The following is a 14,262-nucleotide window of genomic DNA, read 5'->3' on the forward strand; positions in this document are numbered from 1 at the left end:
TCAGGAAGGAGATGCGTTCCGTCTCAAAGAGATGAATGTACTTTGGTGTGAAAAGTGCAAATCAATCCCAGAACAACAGCAAAGGACCTTGTGAAGATGCTGGAGGAAACAGGTACAAAAGTATCTATATCCTCATTAAAACAAGTCCTATATCGACATAACCTGAAAGGACGCTCAGCTAGGAAGAAGCCATTGCTCCAAAACCGCCATAAAAAAAGCCAGACTACGGTTTGCAACTGCACATGGGGACAAAGATCGTACTTTTTGGAGAAATGTCCTCTGGTCTGATGAAACAAAAATAGAACTGTTTGGCCATAATGACCATCATTATGTTTGGAGGAAAAAGGTGGTGACATGAGGGAGGAAAATTATGTGGATATATTGAAGCAAAATCTCAACACATCAGTCTGGAACTTAAAGCTTGATCGCAAATGGGTCTTCCAAACGGACAATGACCCCACGCATACTTCTAAAGTTGTGGCAAAATGGCTTAAGGACAACAAAGTCAAGGTATTGGAGTGGCCATCACAAAGCCTTGACCTCAATCCTATAGAACATTTATGGGTATAATTGAAAAAGTGTGTGCGAGAAAGGAGGACTACAAACTTGACTCAGTTACAGCAGCTCTGTCAGGAGGAATGGGCCAATATTCACCCAACTTATTGTGGGAAGCTTGTGGAAGGCTACCCGAAACATTTGACCCACGTTAAACAATGTAAATGCAATGCTACCAAATACTAATTGAGTGCATGTAAACCTCTCACCCACTGGGAATGTGATGAAAGATATACAAGCTTAAATAAATCATTCTCTATTATTGTGACATTTCACATTCTTAAAATAAAGTGGTGATCCTAACTGACCTAAGACAGGGTAAATTTACTAGGATTAAATGTCAGGAATTGTTAACAACTGAGTTTAAATGCATTTGGCTAAGGTGTATGTAAACTTCCGACTTCAACTGTAAGTATTGTGATATCGTATTGTGAGGTCCTGGCAATTCCCAGCCTTAGTGGCTGCATCATGGTATGGGTATGCGTGACATCGGTAAAGACTGGGGAGTTTGTCAGGATAAAAAGAAACAGGATGGAGCTAAGCACAGGCAAAATCCTATAGGAAAACTTGCTTCAGTCTGCTTTACACCAGATACTGTGAGAGGAACTCAACTTTCAGCAGGACAAAAACCTACAACACAAGGCCAAATATACACTGGTGTTGCTTACCAAGAAGACCAAGAAGTGAATGTTTGAGTGGCCAATTTAGTTGACATAAATTTGCTTGAAAATCTATGGCAAGACTTGATCTGTCTAGCCATGATCCCCAACACCTTGACAGAGCTTGAAGAATTTTGAAAATATATTTTAAAAATTAGCAAATATTGAACAATCCAGGTGTGCAAAGCTCTTATAGAGACCCAAGAAGACTCACAGTGGTAATCGCTGACAAAAGTGTTCTTAACATGTACTGACTTAGGTGGGTGAATGCTAATCTAACAAAGGTATGTGTTATTTTTCTTCCACTTTGACAGTGTTTTGTGTTGATGAACAACAAAAAATGTACAGTGGAAAGAAAAAGTATGTGAACCCTTATTTCTGCACAAATTGGTCATAAAATTTGATCTGACCTTCATTTAAGTCAAAACAGACAAACACAGTCAGCTTAAACTAATAGCAAACAATTATGATTGTTCATGTCTTTATTGAACACACCATGTAAACATTCACAGTGCAGGTTGGAAAAGTATGTAAACCCTTGGATTTAATAACAGGTTGACCCTCCTTTGGCAGCAATAACCTCAACCCCACATTTTCTGTAGTTGCAGATCAGACCTGCACAACGGTCAGGAGGAATTTGACCATTCCTCTTTACAAAACTGTTTCAGTTCCACAATATTCTTGGGATGTCTTGTGTGAACCACTCTCGAGGTCCTGCCACAGCATCTCAAATCAGGTTGAGGTCAGGATTGACTCCAGAATGCATATTTAAGTGACTCCATAATGCATATTTTATTCTGTTCAAGCCATTCTGTTGAATTACTTCTGTCTTTTGAGTTGTTGTCCTGTTGCGCTTAATTTGGCAGACAGCCTTACATTCTCCTGCAAAATGTCTTGATACACTTGGGGATTAATTTTCCCATCAATGATAGCAAGCTGTCCAGGCCCTGAGGCAGCAAAGCATCCCCAAACCATAATGCCTCCTTCACCATAGTTTACAGTTGGGATGAGGTTGAGATGTTGGTGTGCTGTGCCTTTTTTCTCCACACAGGGTGTTGTGTGTTCCTTCCAAACAACTCAACTGTAGTTTAATCTGTCCACATAATATATTGCCAGTAGCGCTGTCGAACATCCAGGTGCTCTTTTGCAAACTTCAAACACACAATATTTTTTGGGGGGACAGTAGTGACTTGTTCCATGGTGTCCTCCCATGAACACCCTTCTTGTTTAGTGTTTTACATAACGTATACTCAACAGAGATGTTAGCATCTTCCAGAGATTTCTGTAAGTCTTCAGCTGACACTAAAATTCTTCTTATTAACCTCACAGTAGCAACAGTGCTGAAATTTCTCGATTTATAGACAATTTGTCTTACCGTGGACTAGGGATGCACATTTTGGGGAGTGTTCAGAGGTGGAAACTTTCTGTGGGAATTAAACAGGAATACAGTGCCTTGCGAAAGTATTCGGCCCCCTTGAACTTTGCGACCTTTAGCCACATTTCAGGCTTCAAACATAAAGATATAAAACTGTATTTTTTGTGAAGAATCAACAACAAGTGGGACACAATCATGAAGTGGAACGACATTTATTGGATATTTCAAACTTTTTTAAACAAATTGAAAAACTGAAAAATTGGGCATGCAAAAATTATTCAGCCCCTTTACTTTCAGTGCAGCAAACTCTCTCCAGAAGTTCAGTGAGGATCTCTGAATGATCCAATGTTGACCTAAATGACTAATGATGATAAATACAATCCACCTGTGTGTAATCAAGTCTCCGTATAAATGCACCTGCACTGTGATAGTCTCGGAGGTCCGTTAAAAGCGCAGAGAGCATCATGAAGAACAAGGAACACACCAGGCAGGTCCGAGATACTGTTGTGAAGAAGTTTAAAGCCGGATTTGGATACAAAAAGATTTCCCAAGCTTTAAACATCCCAAGGAGCACTGTGCAAGCGATAATATTGAAATGGAAGGAGTATCAGACCACTGCAAATCTACCAAGACCTGGCCGTCCCTCTAAACTTTCAGCTCATACAAGGAGAAGACTGATCAGAGATGCAGCCAAGAGGCCCATGATCACTCTGGATGAACTGCAGAGATCTACAGCTGAGGTGGGACACTCTGTCCATAGGACAACAATCAGTCGTATATTGCACAAATCTGGCCTTTATGGAAGAGTGGCAAGAAGAAAGCCATTTCTTAAAGATATCCATAAAAAGTGTCGTTTAAAGTTTGCCACAAGCCACACCAAACATGTGGAAGAAGGTGCTCTGGTCAGATGAAACCAAAATTGAACTTTTTGGCAACAATGCAAAATGTTATGTTTGGCGTAGAAGCAACACAGCTCAACACCCTGAACACACCATCCCCACTGTCAAACATGGTGGTGGCAGCATCATGGTTTGGGCCTGCTTTTCTTCAGCAGGGACAGGGAAGATGGTTAAAATTGATGGGAAGATGGATGGAGCCAAATACAGGACCATTCTGGAAGAAAACATGATGGAGTCTGCAAAAGACCTGAGACTGGGACAGAGAGTTGTCTTCCAACAAGACAATGATCCAAAACAAAGCAAAATCTACAATGGAATGGTTCAAAAATAAACATATCCAGGTGTTAGAATGGCCAAGTCAAAGTCCAGACCTGAATCCAATCGAGAATCTGTGGAAAGAACTGAAAACTGCTGTTCACAAATGCTCTCCATCCAACCCCACTGAGCTCGAGCTGTTTTGCAAGGAGGAATGGGAAACAATTTCAGTCTCTCGATCTGCAAAACTGATAGAGACATACCCCAAGCGACTTACAGCTGTAATCGGAGCAAAAGGTGGCGTTACAAAGTATTAACTTAAGGGGGCTGAATAATTTTACACGCCCAATTTTTCAGTTTTTGATTTGTTAAAAAAGTTTGAAATATCCAATAAATGTCGTTCCACTTCATAATTGTGTCCCACTTGTTGTTGATTATTCACAAAAAAATACAGTTTTATATCTTTATGTTTGAAGCCTGAAATGTGGCAAAAGGTCGCAAAGTTCAAGCGGGCCGAATACTTTCGCAAGGCACTGTATATGGTAATTAATATTAATTCCATTCAAATGTAGATGTTTTTTGCATTGGATTTATTTACCATATCATATGGAGACAGAAAAATAAACCTTTTTCCTTATCATAAGTAGACCTAATTGCAAATGATTAAATCATTCCAATTTGATTTTTTTAAAACTATTTAGTTACAAATTGAACTTCAATTAAATTAGTTGAATCGTCACAAGGGATGATTTCACTGAACAACAAAAGGGAATATTGAATGATCCATCACATCTTCAAAAAACGTTTTCAACATACATCTGTAAAATTACGTAACCAAAACCTTTTGTCTTCCTCTCAGGGTTCCATCTATTCTCACTGGACCTCCTCAATGTCCACCTCTTGAACATCAGACTCTGATGCCTCATTTTCACTGTCACTTTCCAACCTTGTTAAGAATGGCTCGTTGTCAGGCTCAGAAAGGCTCAAATTTGCCCAGATGGCCACCAATTTTTAAACCCTTGTATTGGTCAACCTGTAGCGTGCTTTGGTGTGTGTGTTCCAAACAAGGACCAGTTGCGCTCAGAGTCAGCTGATGTTGGTGGGATTTGGAAGATGGCGGCAACAGGGGAAAGAGCCTCAGATCTACAAAGTCCCTTCCCCCAGGTGGCTGATAAGATCTGTTGGCACAACTGCCATATTACATCTCCATGCCAAAGCCCTTGCTTGGAAGTGTACTTCGCCAGACTGCCAAGAACCTTGTCCTCATCCAGGCCAAGGAGGACACACTAGTGATGACACCATAGGCCTTGTTGATCTCTGCACCAGACAGGATGCTCTTTCCAGCATACTTGGAGTTGAACATGTACGCTGTGGCATGTATGGGCTTCAGGCAGAAGTCTTTACGATGTATTTCATAACTGCAGTTTCCTCTGCTTGGAGCAACAGTGAAGTTGGCAGGGCAGTACAGATTTCTTCTCTAACATCTGCAAGCAGAGTCTGAACATCAGACAGGATGGCATTGTCTCCCTCAATCCATGCAATGGCTACTGCTATAGGTTTCAGACTGTGCAGACTGTGATATGGCCATTTCTTGGAGACTCCTTCCCCACCAGGACTCCTTCCCCATCATGCAAAACATGATGACAACACCACCCCAACGGGTGTTGCTTGGCAGCTTCAATGTGGTGCTCTTATTCTTCTCACTGTGCTTGGTGAGGTAGATTGCTTCTATAACTCTTGTAGAATACTGGTTGAGGGGTTGGAGATAGTTAATTATTCCTTGCCCACGAACATTCGACCACCCATCAGAGATGATTGCAATACAGTGTGCTTTCTCTATGATTTGCTTGACCTTCTCTTGAACTCTGCATCCAGCAAATGAGTAGAATGAGTAGACGCATGTCTGGTTGGAGGGATGCATGGTGGGCAAATAACATTCAGAAATCTCTTCCAAGACACATTGCCTGTGAGCATCAGAGGTGAACCAGATGCATACACAGCTTGAGTAAGACATTCATCAGCATTTCTCTGACTACGTTCCTCCATTGAGTCAAAAACACTGATTCCACGAGGACCATGAGCTGTTGCTATAGATAAGGTGTCTGATTCATCATTTTCACCTTGAATAGAAGTAGAGGGACTTTTGTCAGGAGGTTGCTTGTTGTGAGCGCTGAGGGAACTTTATGCACTTGGCCAGATGATTCTGAATCTTTGTTGCATTCATCACATATGATTTAGCACAGTATTTGCAAATGTACACAGCTTTTCATTCTACATTAGCTGCAGTGAAATGTCTACACACATCAGATAGTGCCCGTTGGCACTTTCCTATAAAGAAAAAGAAAATAATGAGTAAAAAAAAACCATTCCATGTACAGATAAATAGTTAAGCAGTTAGATTAAACAACTCCTTTGTAAGATAAATGGGTTTTAAAATGAAATATGTATGGAAACAAGTGAATTAACATTCCAGTTAGCAGGCTCAAGCAAGCTAAAAACCCACATGGTAGCAAAAACTAAACTAGCAGAAATTGTTAGCAAGTTAGAAATGATTTACACACTTTGCTGTAGGATACTATTTACTAGTTAACAAAAAAATCATATTGTCATATAAAATATATTCACCCCACCCAGTATTGTAATGAAAACTTACCAGAAAGCATGTAGTCCTTGGCTCAGACAGTGTAGTAATGTGGCCTCAATAGCATCTTATTAGTGTGCAAGATCTTGAGAATCAGCTGTACATGTGATGGAAGAGTGCACTGCACATATGATGGAAGTATGGACTGTGCATGCAGAGGGTTGCAATTCCATTGAATTGAGGATAGTTTAACTAAAATATACCACAAGACCAAGAATTGCTTTGTGTATTCAATAAAAAAGGTTCACTGTTATAAGCTAACTTTCTGAAACTTTACCGGAACATTTCCGACCCTTTGCAACTCTACTGTGGACTGACATAGAGAAATACTTTTGTAACCTTTTCCATCTTTATGCAGGACAACAATTCTTAATCTTAGGTCTTCTGAGATCTCTTTTGTTCAAGGCATGGTCCACATCAGGCAACATCAGGCAATGACTCTTGTGAATAGCGAACTAATTTTGAGAGTGTTTTTTTAATAGGGCAGGGCAGCTCTAACCAAAATCTCCAATCTCGTCTCATTGATTCGACTCCAGGTCAGTTGACTCCTGACGCCAATACGTTTTTGGAAAAGTCATTATCCCAGGGGTTCACATAATTTAAACATTCACAGTGTAGGATGGAAAGAGTATGTATTCAATATAGACAAGAAAAATCCAAATAAATGTGTGTTATTAGTTAAGCACACTGTTTGTCCATTGTTGTGACTGAATATGTCGTAGATATATACACAACTCAGAGACAGAGTACGAGAGGTCAAGAGGACTAGAACTAACGATCAATGGAAAGTGTTTTTTCTGAAATAAGATAGATGTTATCTGACCATTGGCTAGCTTTATTGCAAGGAATTCTAAATGGTCAACCACAGGCTAGGGCTGGGTTATAAAACTGCACGCTGTCCCTTTGTTCTGTGGAGAGAACCACAGTAGAGAACACTGGAGAGCATCACTGAGGACAAGGGAGAATGAACATTACCTCCCAGTATGATTTGTCCTCTCTGAATAAACCTATTTTCCTCCCCCTGATTTCCTTTGGAGTTTGTGTTATTGAATAATAACATATATTGCTAACATGACTTAGATAAAGATCAGATCAAATGTATGCAGTAATCCAGGTAATTCCAAAGGGTTCACATACTTTTTCTTGCCACTGCACAATAATTAAATTCACTTCAAATCGCACTTTATAAAGCAACAAAATTTGGAAAATCCAAGGGGGTTGAATAGGCTACTTATGATACTCACTGTATACTTTAATTTCTCAAAGATATACTCATCTTTCATTTGACATGCTCCTATGAATTTCACATGATGCTTCACATGTTGCTGGGCATTCCCATGTGCTCATTCCCATGTACTCAAACGTCAGCGGCTGACAAAACACAATATCACTATCCTATCCAAACAGCTCATCTCTCTGCTACACCAGCAGCACAAAGCAATTCCCAAACCACAGTATATGCAACAAAACCACCCAAACACCATAATTATATGCCTACACTGGGCCATGTGCATCTCAGGTACAGGGTTGTCTTGCAGGAATTTCACATCACAAACGTATCAACCTTTTGCATCTGTAGCCGTCTGCTCCTATTACCACTGGGTCACATGAATGTATCCAGACCATCCCATTGGCAACCCAGCCTGGGTATCATTAGTTGAGATCTCAGTAAACATCTCGTTCTAACAGGCAGCTGGCTGCCACATCTTTTTGACTAAACACCTGAGCTCATGGGAGGAGTGAAGGAATGAGAAACTTACAGCTGAATGGTGATCTATTTCTAGGTGGTACTTTACAGTACAGGACATGTATACTGAAAAGATAAACAAGGATGTGACCAAGGATACTCCACAAACTATTGCTGTGTAAAGTCACTAAATCAGACACTGGCCTGGACTAGTTACTACCCTCAAGCCAGTTTATTCTCACAGCCAATGTGTCAGAATAAATTACCCTCAAGCTCTATAAGAGTGAACAGAATTGCATTCATACTGCAGCCAGGTTTAGTACTAGACTATATTTAGCATAATGGCATAAATTCTGTTTTTTCATCTGACTCCTGGGAGGATTTGCCCATGGTTACCATGTTTTAGTCAGTTGCATGCTAATGCCAAAGCAAACTGGAACCACAGAAGGGGGGGAAATCATCAGCTGTGCAACGTGGCATTGGACAGCTGACTTTATTCATGCTCCCAAATTAGAATTCCATTCAGCTCTCTTGAGTCAGGCTTTGTTCCTTTGAAAAGAGCTGAGAAATACATCTGGAAGTGAAGACAGTTTGATTATTCTCTCACACGTCAGCATGCCGTTCATAAGGTGTCTTACCTCTGTGGGGTCATCGTAGGACACACGGATGGTATTGAGCTTTGGCCCAATACTGACAGTCTCGGTGAAGGCAGCACCACAGTCTTTATAAGGTCCCTTGTGAAGTTTGTAAGCAATGGTAACGTTTTTGATAGGAGGCGACCCTGTCTTGATATTAACCTCAGTGAACAGCCCAGAGTACACAATAACTGCCACCACTGTTACAATCAAACACAATATAAGAAACACTATCAGAGCTAAAATAATAGAGTCAGACATTGTCACCACTAACGCTGCTGCCACTGATGCAACTCAACCCTTTCCCAGTGAAATTTTCCGCTCTGACAATGTCAAGCCCTATGAAGTGTAGAGCCTCCTTGCTTGGGAAGCACGAGTTTGCGGACAGTCTACAAACCGAAACGTCATGAATCAGTTACTCACTATATTTTAAAAATAAAATGCATATGAATTGCTTGTGATGTAAAAAAAAAAAAGAACTTGTTTGCGTTTGTTAGATTTTTGGTTATAAGTAAAGGTCCCGCGATTCTGGCCGAATAGCTAAACAAGTCAACGTTCATTTCCCTAAACACAACATGCTTCCCGGATAAACCATCTAGCATCGTATGAAGGGGTGTCCTTTTTCGATAAAGCGCGACATTTTGTTTAGCTTTAATCATAAAAACAATTACATTAGTGCATTTTTGTGTAAATTATTTTAAAACTATCAATTTCCTTGTTGGCTATTCCAGGTGATTTTCTTTTAAAATAGCTCGAATAAATTGGCACGAAACTATACCACCGCATCCTCTTGTACTCCATGGTGTGGGAACGGTGTCTGTTCCCTGAACAATGAGCTGGGTACATTATTTACTAGTTTCACACAATCAAGCTTGTCAGACTGGAAACAAGACTAACTTGTTTATTATTTGTATTGGAATGATACAGTAAATCACACTGTATCAGTTGATCCATCATCCAGGGACCCAGTTCATAAACAAAATGTTAGCATTTTTGACAGAAAAAAAGTAGATACTAACAACCTCTCATGTTTACAAACATTGAGGTGATTCGATTAAACTGGCCTGAGCACCCAGGTAGGCTTAGTTAGTACAGGGTGAAAAATGTATCAGATATATATTGGAACCTGCTACCCCCCCGGCATGAAAAAGCAAAAAAACTAAAGTAATGTATATTAAGCACGCGGAGTAATGAGTAGGATTCTTTTTCCCATCCAAAAGTGATTGCTTTTGATAAAAACGCTTTATCTGCCTTCCCAATGAAGATCAGTTTGACAATTTAAAAAACATATATGCAACTTAATATTAGGAAGTTGTCCATAATGTTTTTTACACTCAGTGTATCTTAAAAGGTAAATCAAACTTCACTCAACAGGTTTCTGCAACATCAAAATTTTATTACATTATCTCAGTCTCAAACCTTAGTGTCTGAATTAGTTCAGCACTCCCTAATACTGTTTGCAGCATTTATAACATTCATTAACATAGTGACCCCTCCTTCCCCAGTAATCCCCTAATTGTCTATTTTCTCAATGGCAGCAAGGCACTAGGAATCCCCTCTTTGTCCTCCCTGACCTATTCCTATCTGAGGGGGCAAAGGGATATGAGTTATACAAGGTTAGAGTCGGTTGACACCAAAAATGCAGGTCACAGAGATGGCAGTATTCCCCCACGTTGTCTTAATCATCTGAGTCATCTGTGATTTCATCATCGTCCCCCTCTGCCTTCCGGTTGCCTTTCTTCTTCCCATCGGAGTCGCTTTCCTGGGCCTGAAAGAAACAGTAAAAATTCTACATCTCTGGTGATTCTGTCACAGCAGGGCATTGGACTGGAAAACATCTCCCTTTGCAAGCAGGGAAGTACCTCTGTGATAAACACACAGAGCAGTGTTTTAAAGGGTTACTGTACAACAGTGTTTCCCAAATCAGGTCCTACCCCTAAGCACACGTTATTGTTGTAGCCTTGTACTAGCACACCTGATTCAACTGGTCTACGAATCAATGAGTTGAGTTTGTCTGGGGCTAAAAAAAAATAATCATAATTTTAAAATATATATATACACATATATATTTTTTTAAGTGTTGGGGGTACTCAAGGACTGGACTTGGGAAACACGGCTGTACTGAAAATCTCCCAACTAACAGCAGGGCTCAGTGCTCCTGAAAGTGCCTCACTGTTGTTTCCTAGAGCTTGCCAGTAATTAATTAACCAGGAACAGAAACAGTACAACTTATCTTAACAGCCCAGTGTTCCACACACAGCTGCCCATTTCCCCCATCAGCTGCCTGTAAAACCTCAATGTTACATAAAGATGCATAGTCACTTTACTCCTACCTACATGTACAAATTACCTGGACTAACCTGTACCCCTGCACATTGACTCAGTACATGTACCCCCTGTATATAGCCAAGTTATTGTTATTTTATTGTGTTACTTTTTACTTTATTTTATTTACTAAATATTTCCTTAACTCCATTTCTTAAACTGCATTGTTGGTTAAGGGTTTGTAAGCAAGCATTTCAAGGTAAGGTCTACCTACACCTGTTGTATTAGGCGCATGTGACAAATAAATCTACCTGTTCTTGGGATTGCAATAGACAGAAAGCTTGCAGAAAATTAAAGGTTAAAAAACAGCTTGTCTCTTTTTTTAATGTGAATTTAGAACATTGTGTTTCAATCAAAGATGTAGCAAAGATAAATGTAATTGCTAAAATAATTTAACTCAATACAGTAGCTTTAAAAGTCAATTATGGCCATTACCTCATCCTCTGACTGCTCCTGAGGAAGTGGGGAGCCTGCCTCCTCTTCATCACTCCCCTGTGAGCGCTGAGAGAGGATCTCTTCACCCTGCAACACAAAGGAACACGGCAAAATGTGAAGAATAGCATTAGATGAGCTATAAAACAGTACATTTTTCTCTCTCTATGTGTAATTGCAGGAAATTAGCTTAAAAACGGCTAAATTCTCTTAGACTCATGACCAAATGTATAGAATAACATAAAACTGTACATTTCTCTCTGCCCCAAGTCAAAACGTAGATGCTGCCTCTACTCCACTCAGCCTATAGACAGCCACAGTCTATTCCCACCCCTTCCCCACTAATTTCAATCAGAGGGTGAGGGGTGGCTACCAGCCCCCCCTGAAATATGATTGGCCAACCTTGGGACCCCCCATTCTCATTGGGTCAGAGCACTGTCTATCTAGCTCAGATTGAAGAAGAAAAGATGGTGCGTTCGTTCTGGTTTTCCACATGGTCTGGAATCATTTTGGGGCTGCTCAAGTTTAACAAGATGAAAATGCCGCTGGCACTGACCCTGGACCGCTGGCAAGCTAAAAACGAACGCACCAAAACAGTACCAAGTCGTCTGCTCTTCTGTCATTAGAAGGAAAAGTGTGGATGCTGACAGAATACAGTCTGGAACCACTCGGGAGTCTTTGTCCATGGTATGTTCACATTCAATTACTATATTTAAACATAAGGTAGGCAACTATAATAAAACTCACTCTTCATATTTTGTGTCTTAATAGTACCCTTGAAATAACTTAATTAATAATCCGTTCACTGTTTTAAAAGGTAAAAAATAAAAATATTACAGGGGAGGACCCCCGTCTACAATTTGTCCCCCCCCCCAACATCTACACCACAATTTCACCCTTGACACACACGATGAGACCCCTCTCAGTGCAGCAGCAAGTTGCCCATCCAGTACCTTGAGGTCTCTGTTCTTGAGGTTACCCAGCCAGAAGGCCTCCTGACAGTGGTTGAGGGTGAGCATGGCCTTCACTCTGTACACAAACTGCTCCAGGCTCTTCTTCAGGGCTGGCACGTGGTTGGTCAAGATGGTGTCCTGGCGGATCTGGGAAACAACACCACAGATAGCCACACACAAATAGTATTGCAAAACATGCCTTTTCATGTCACACACATCCTCATAATCAAGACTTCACTTATACAGTGCCGTGCGAAAGTATTGCACGCCCAATTTTTCAGTTTTTGATTTGTTAAAAAAGTTTGAAATATACAATAAATGTCGTTCCACTTCATGATTGTGTCCCACTTGTTGTTGATTCTTCACAAAAAAATACAGTTTTATATCTTTATGTTTGAAGCCTGAAATGTGGCAAAAGGTCGCAAAGTTCAAGGGGGCCGAATACTTTCGCAAGGCACTGTATATATAGGGATACAATTATTTCTTCATATGTTGGCTAGCGTCAATCACACAGGTTTCTGTAGCGAGGACAGGAGCAGTGTTGGAGGCTGGGTTGTACCTTGGAGTGTCCACACATGTGGTGGAGCTGCCTGGTGCTGAGCTGGAAGGTCTTCAGCAGGCTCTGGACATCCTCCTGAGACAGAGCGGACACACACAAACAGTCACACCAAATTACACTGAACCACTGAACAACCACACGACTGACTATTTTAAAGTTGTAGATTTATTATGTATTTATTAGGGCTCTGCTACCCGACCCGAGCCCGACATTATGCGTTGGGGTTAGGGCCTGTTTTCTTCATCAATAACTAGGGTAGGGACAGGGCTCGGGTATCACTAAATTGATGAAACTTTTTGAAGCTGAGCCATTTACTCGTGCTCTGTGCTCTGCTGCCTGGTACAATCATACCTGACTAAGATTATAACATGGTGTCATAAAATAACACAAGAGATTATTTCACAGAAAATAATGTTCCTTGAGTTGAGAGTGATGAAAAGTAGCTCGCTCATGTCTCTTCATTGAGCAGGTTCCCAAATGGAGCCGCTGCTATGGTTACTCACAGATCCAGAGCCGCCATGAGCTGAGCACGTGCAGAGTGAACAGCGGGTAGGGAGCGAGTGACAGAGGAACAGCCAATGGATTTACTGATGGAGGAAGTTATTTCTGATTTTGTGCCGGGCCTTTAATTTGGCAAAAGCAATCAGGCCTGGGTAGGGTAGGACCTGAACGACACGGGCATAGGCGTGGCTCGGGATTGAAATTCATGCCCGTGCAGGGCTCTAGTATTTATGACTATTATAAATTGAGTCAAATAATTCAACATGAGCTGCTATTGACACCAGGTAATGTTTGAAATAAACCATTCTCTCTAGTATTTCTCCCTCAGTCTTTTGGCTTATACCTTGTGCTTTTTAAAACTGAAATCCAACAATGGCATCCCCAGCTTCAGGAAAGACTCCAGGAAAAGACGGCCATACTAGCAACAATAACAACATAAAAAGCCAATTAATATAATATCATTAGTTATGGAATGTGTCTGACAATATGGCAGGCAGAGAAAATGCCAATGTGCTGAGACTCACCTTCAGGCACACATTGAGCACTGGTCTGTTGTCAAACACCTGACGAGGGAAGATGAAGGGGACACAATAGATTACACACATTACATATAGCTTCTCAACACCCAAACCCAGTCAGCCAATTCACAAGCACACAGCCCCGCACACACACTCCCCTGCACATGTACACACTGGGCATGGAGCCAGCAGAGCATGACAGATGTCTTAATCTCCCTCCATCCAGAGTGCGTGTTGGAGAGGCATAAAACATGAGGAAACAGGGGAA

The 14,262-nt window shown here is 40.9% G+C and overlaps 2 protein-coding genes across 3 annotated transcripts in view; both read right to left on the reverse strand.

Annotated features, from left to right (window-relative positions):
- tex264a (testis expressed 264, ER-phagy receptor a) overlaps window positions 1-9,292 on the reverse strand; it is a 143,860-nt gene extending 134,568 nt beyond the window's left edge. Inside the window, exon 1 of the mRNA XM_046310826.1 lies at window positions 8,710-9,292. Coding sequence (XP_046166782.1) covers window positions 8,710-8,967 — 258 coding nt within the window. The 5' untranslated portion in view covers window positions 8,968-9,292. The remainder of the gene's footprint in view (window positions 1-8,709) is intronic.
- A 301-nt stretch (window positions 9,293-9,593) lies between these two features.
- fancd2 (FA complementation group D2) overlaps window positions 9,594-14,262 on the reverse strand; it is a 28,184-nt gene continuing 23,515 nt past the window's right edge. For both annotated transcript variants that reach the window (XM_046311798.1, XM_046311799.1), the window contains exons 39-44: window positions 14,001-14,039; window positions 13,820-13,894; window positions 12,976-13,050; window positions 12,417-12,563; window positions 11,467-11,553; window positions 9,594-10,474 (exon numbers count right to left, since the gene is read on the reverse strand). In XM_046311798.1, coding sequence (XP_046167754.1) covers window positions 10,385-10,474; window positions 11,467-11,553; window positions 12,417-12,563; window positions 12,976-13,050; window positions 13,820-13,894; window positions 14,001-14,039 — 513 coding nt within the window. In that variant the 3' untranslated portion in view covers window positions 9,594-10,384. The remainder of the gene's footprint in view (window positions 10,475-11,466; window positions 11,554-12,416; window positions 12,564-12,975; window positions 13,051-13,819; window positions 13,895-14,000; window positions 14,040-14,262) is intronic.

Source organism: Oncorhynchus gorbuscha, linkage group LG18 (assembly GCF_021184085.1).
Source record: "Oncorhynchus gorbuscha isolate QuinsamMale2020 ecotype Even-year linkage group LG18, OgorEven_v1.0, whole genome shotgun sequence".
Lineage (NCBI taxonomy): Eukaryota > Metazoa > Chordata > Actinopteri > Salmoniformes > Salmonidae > Oncorhynchus > Oncorhynchus gorbuscha.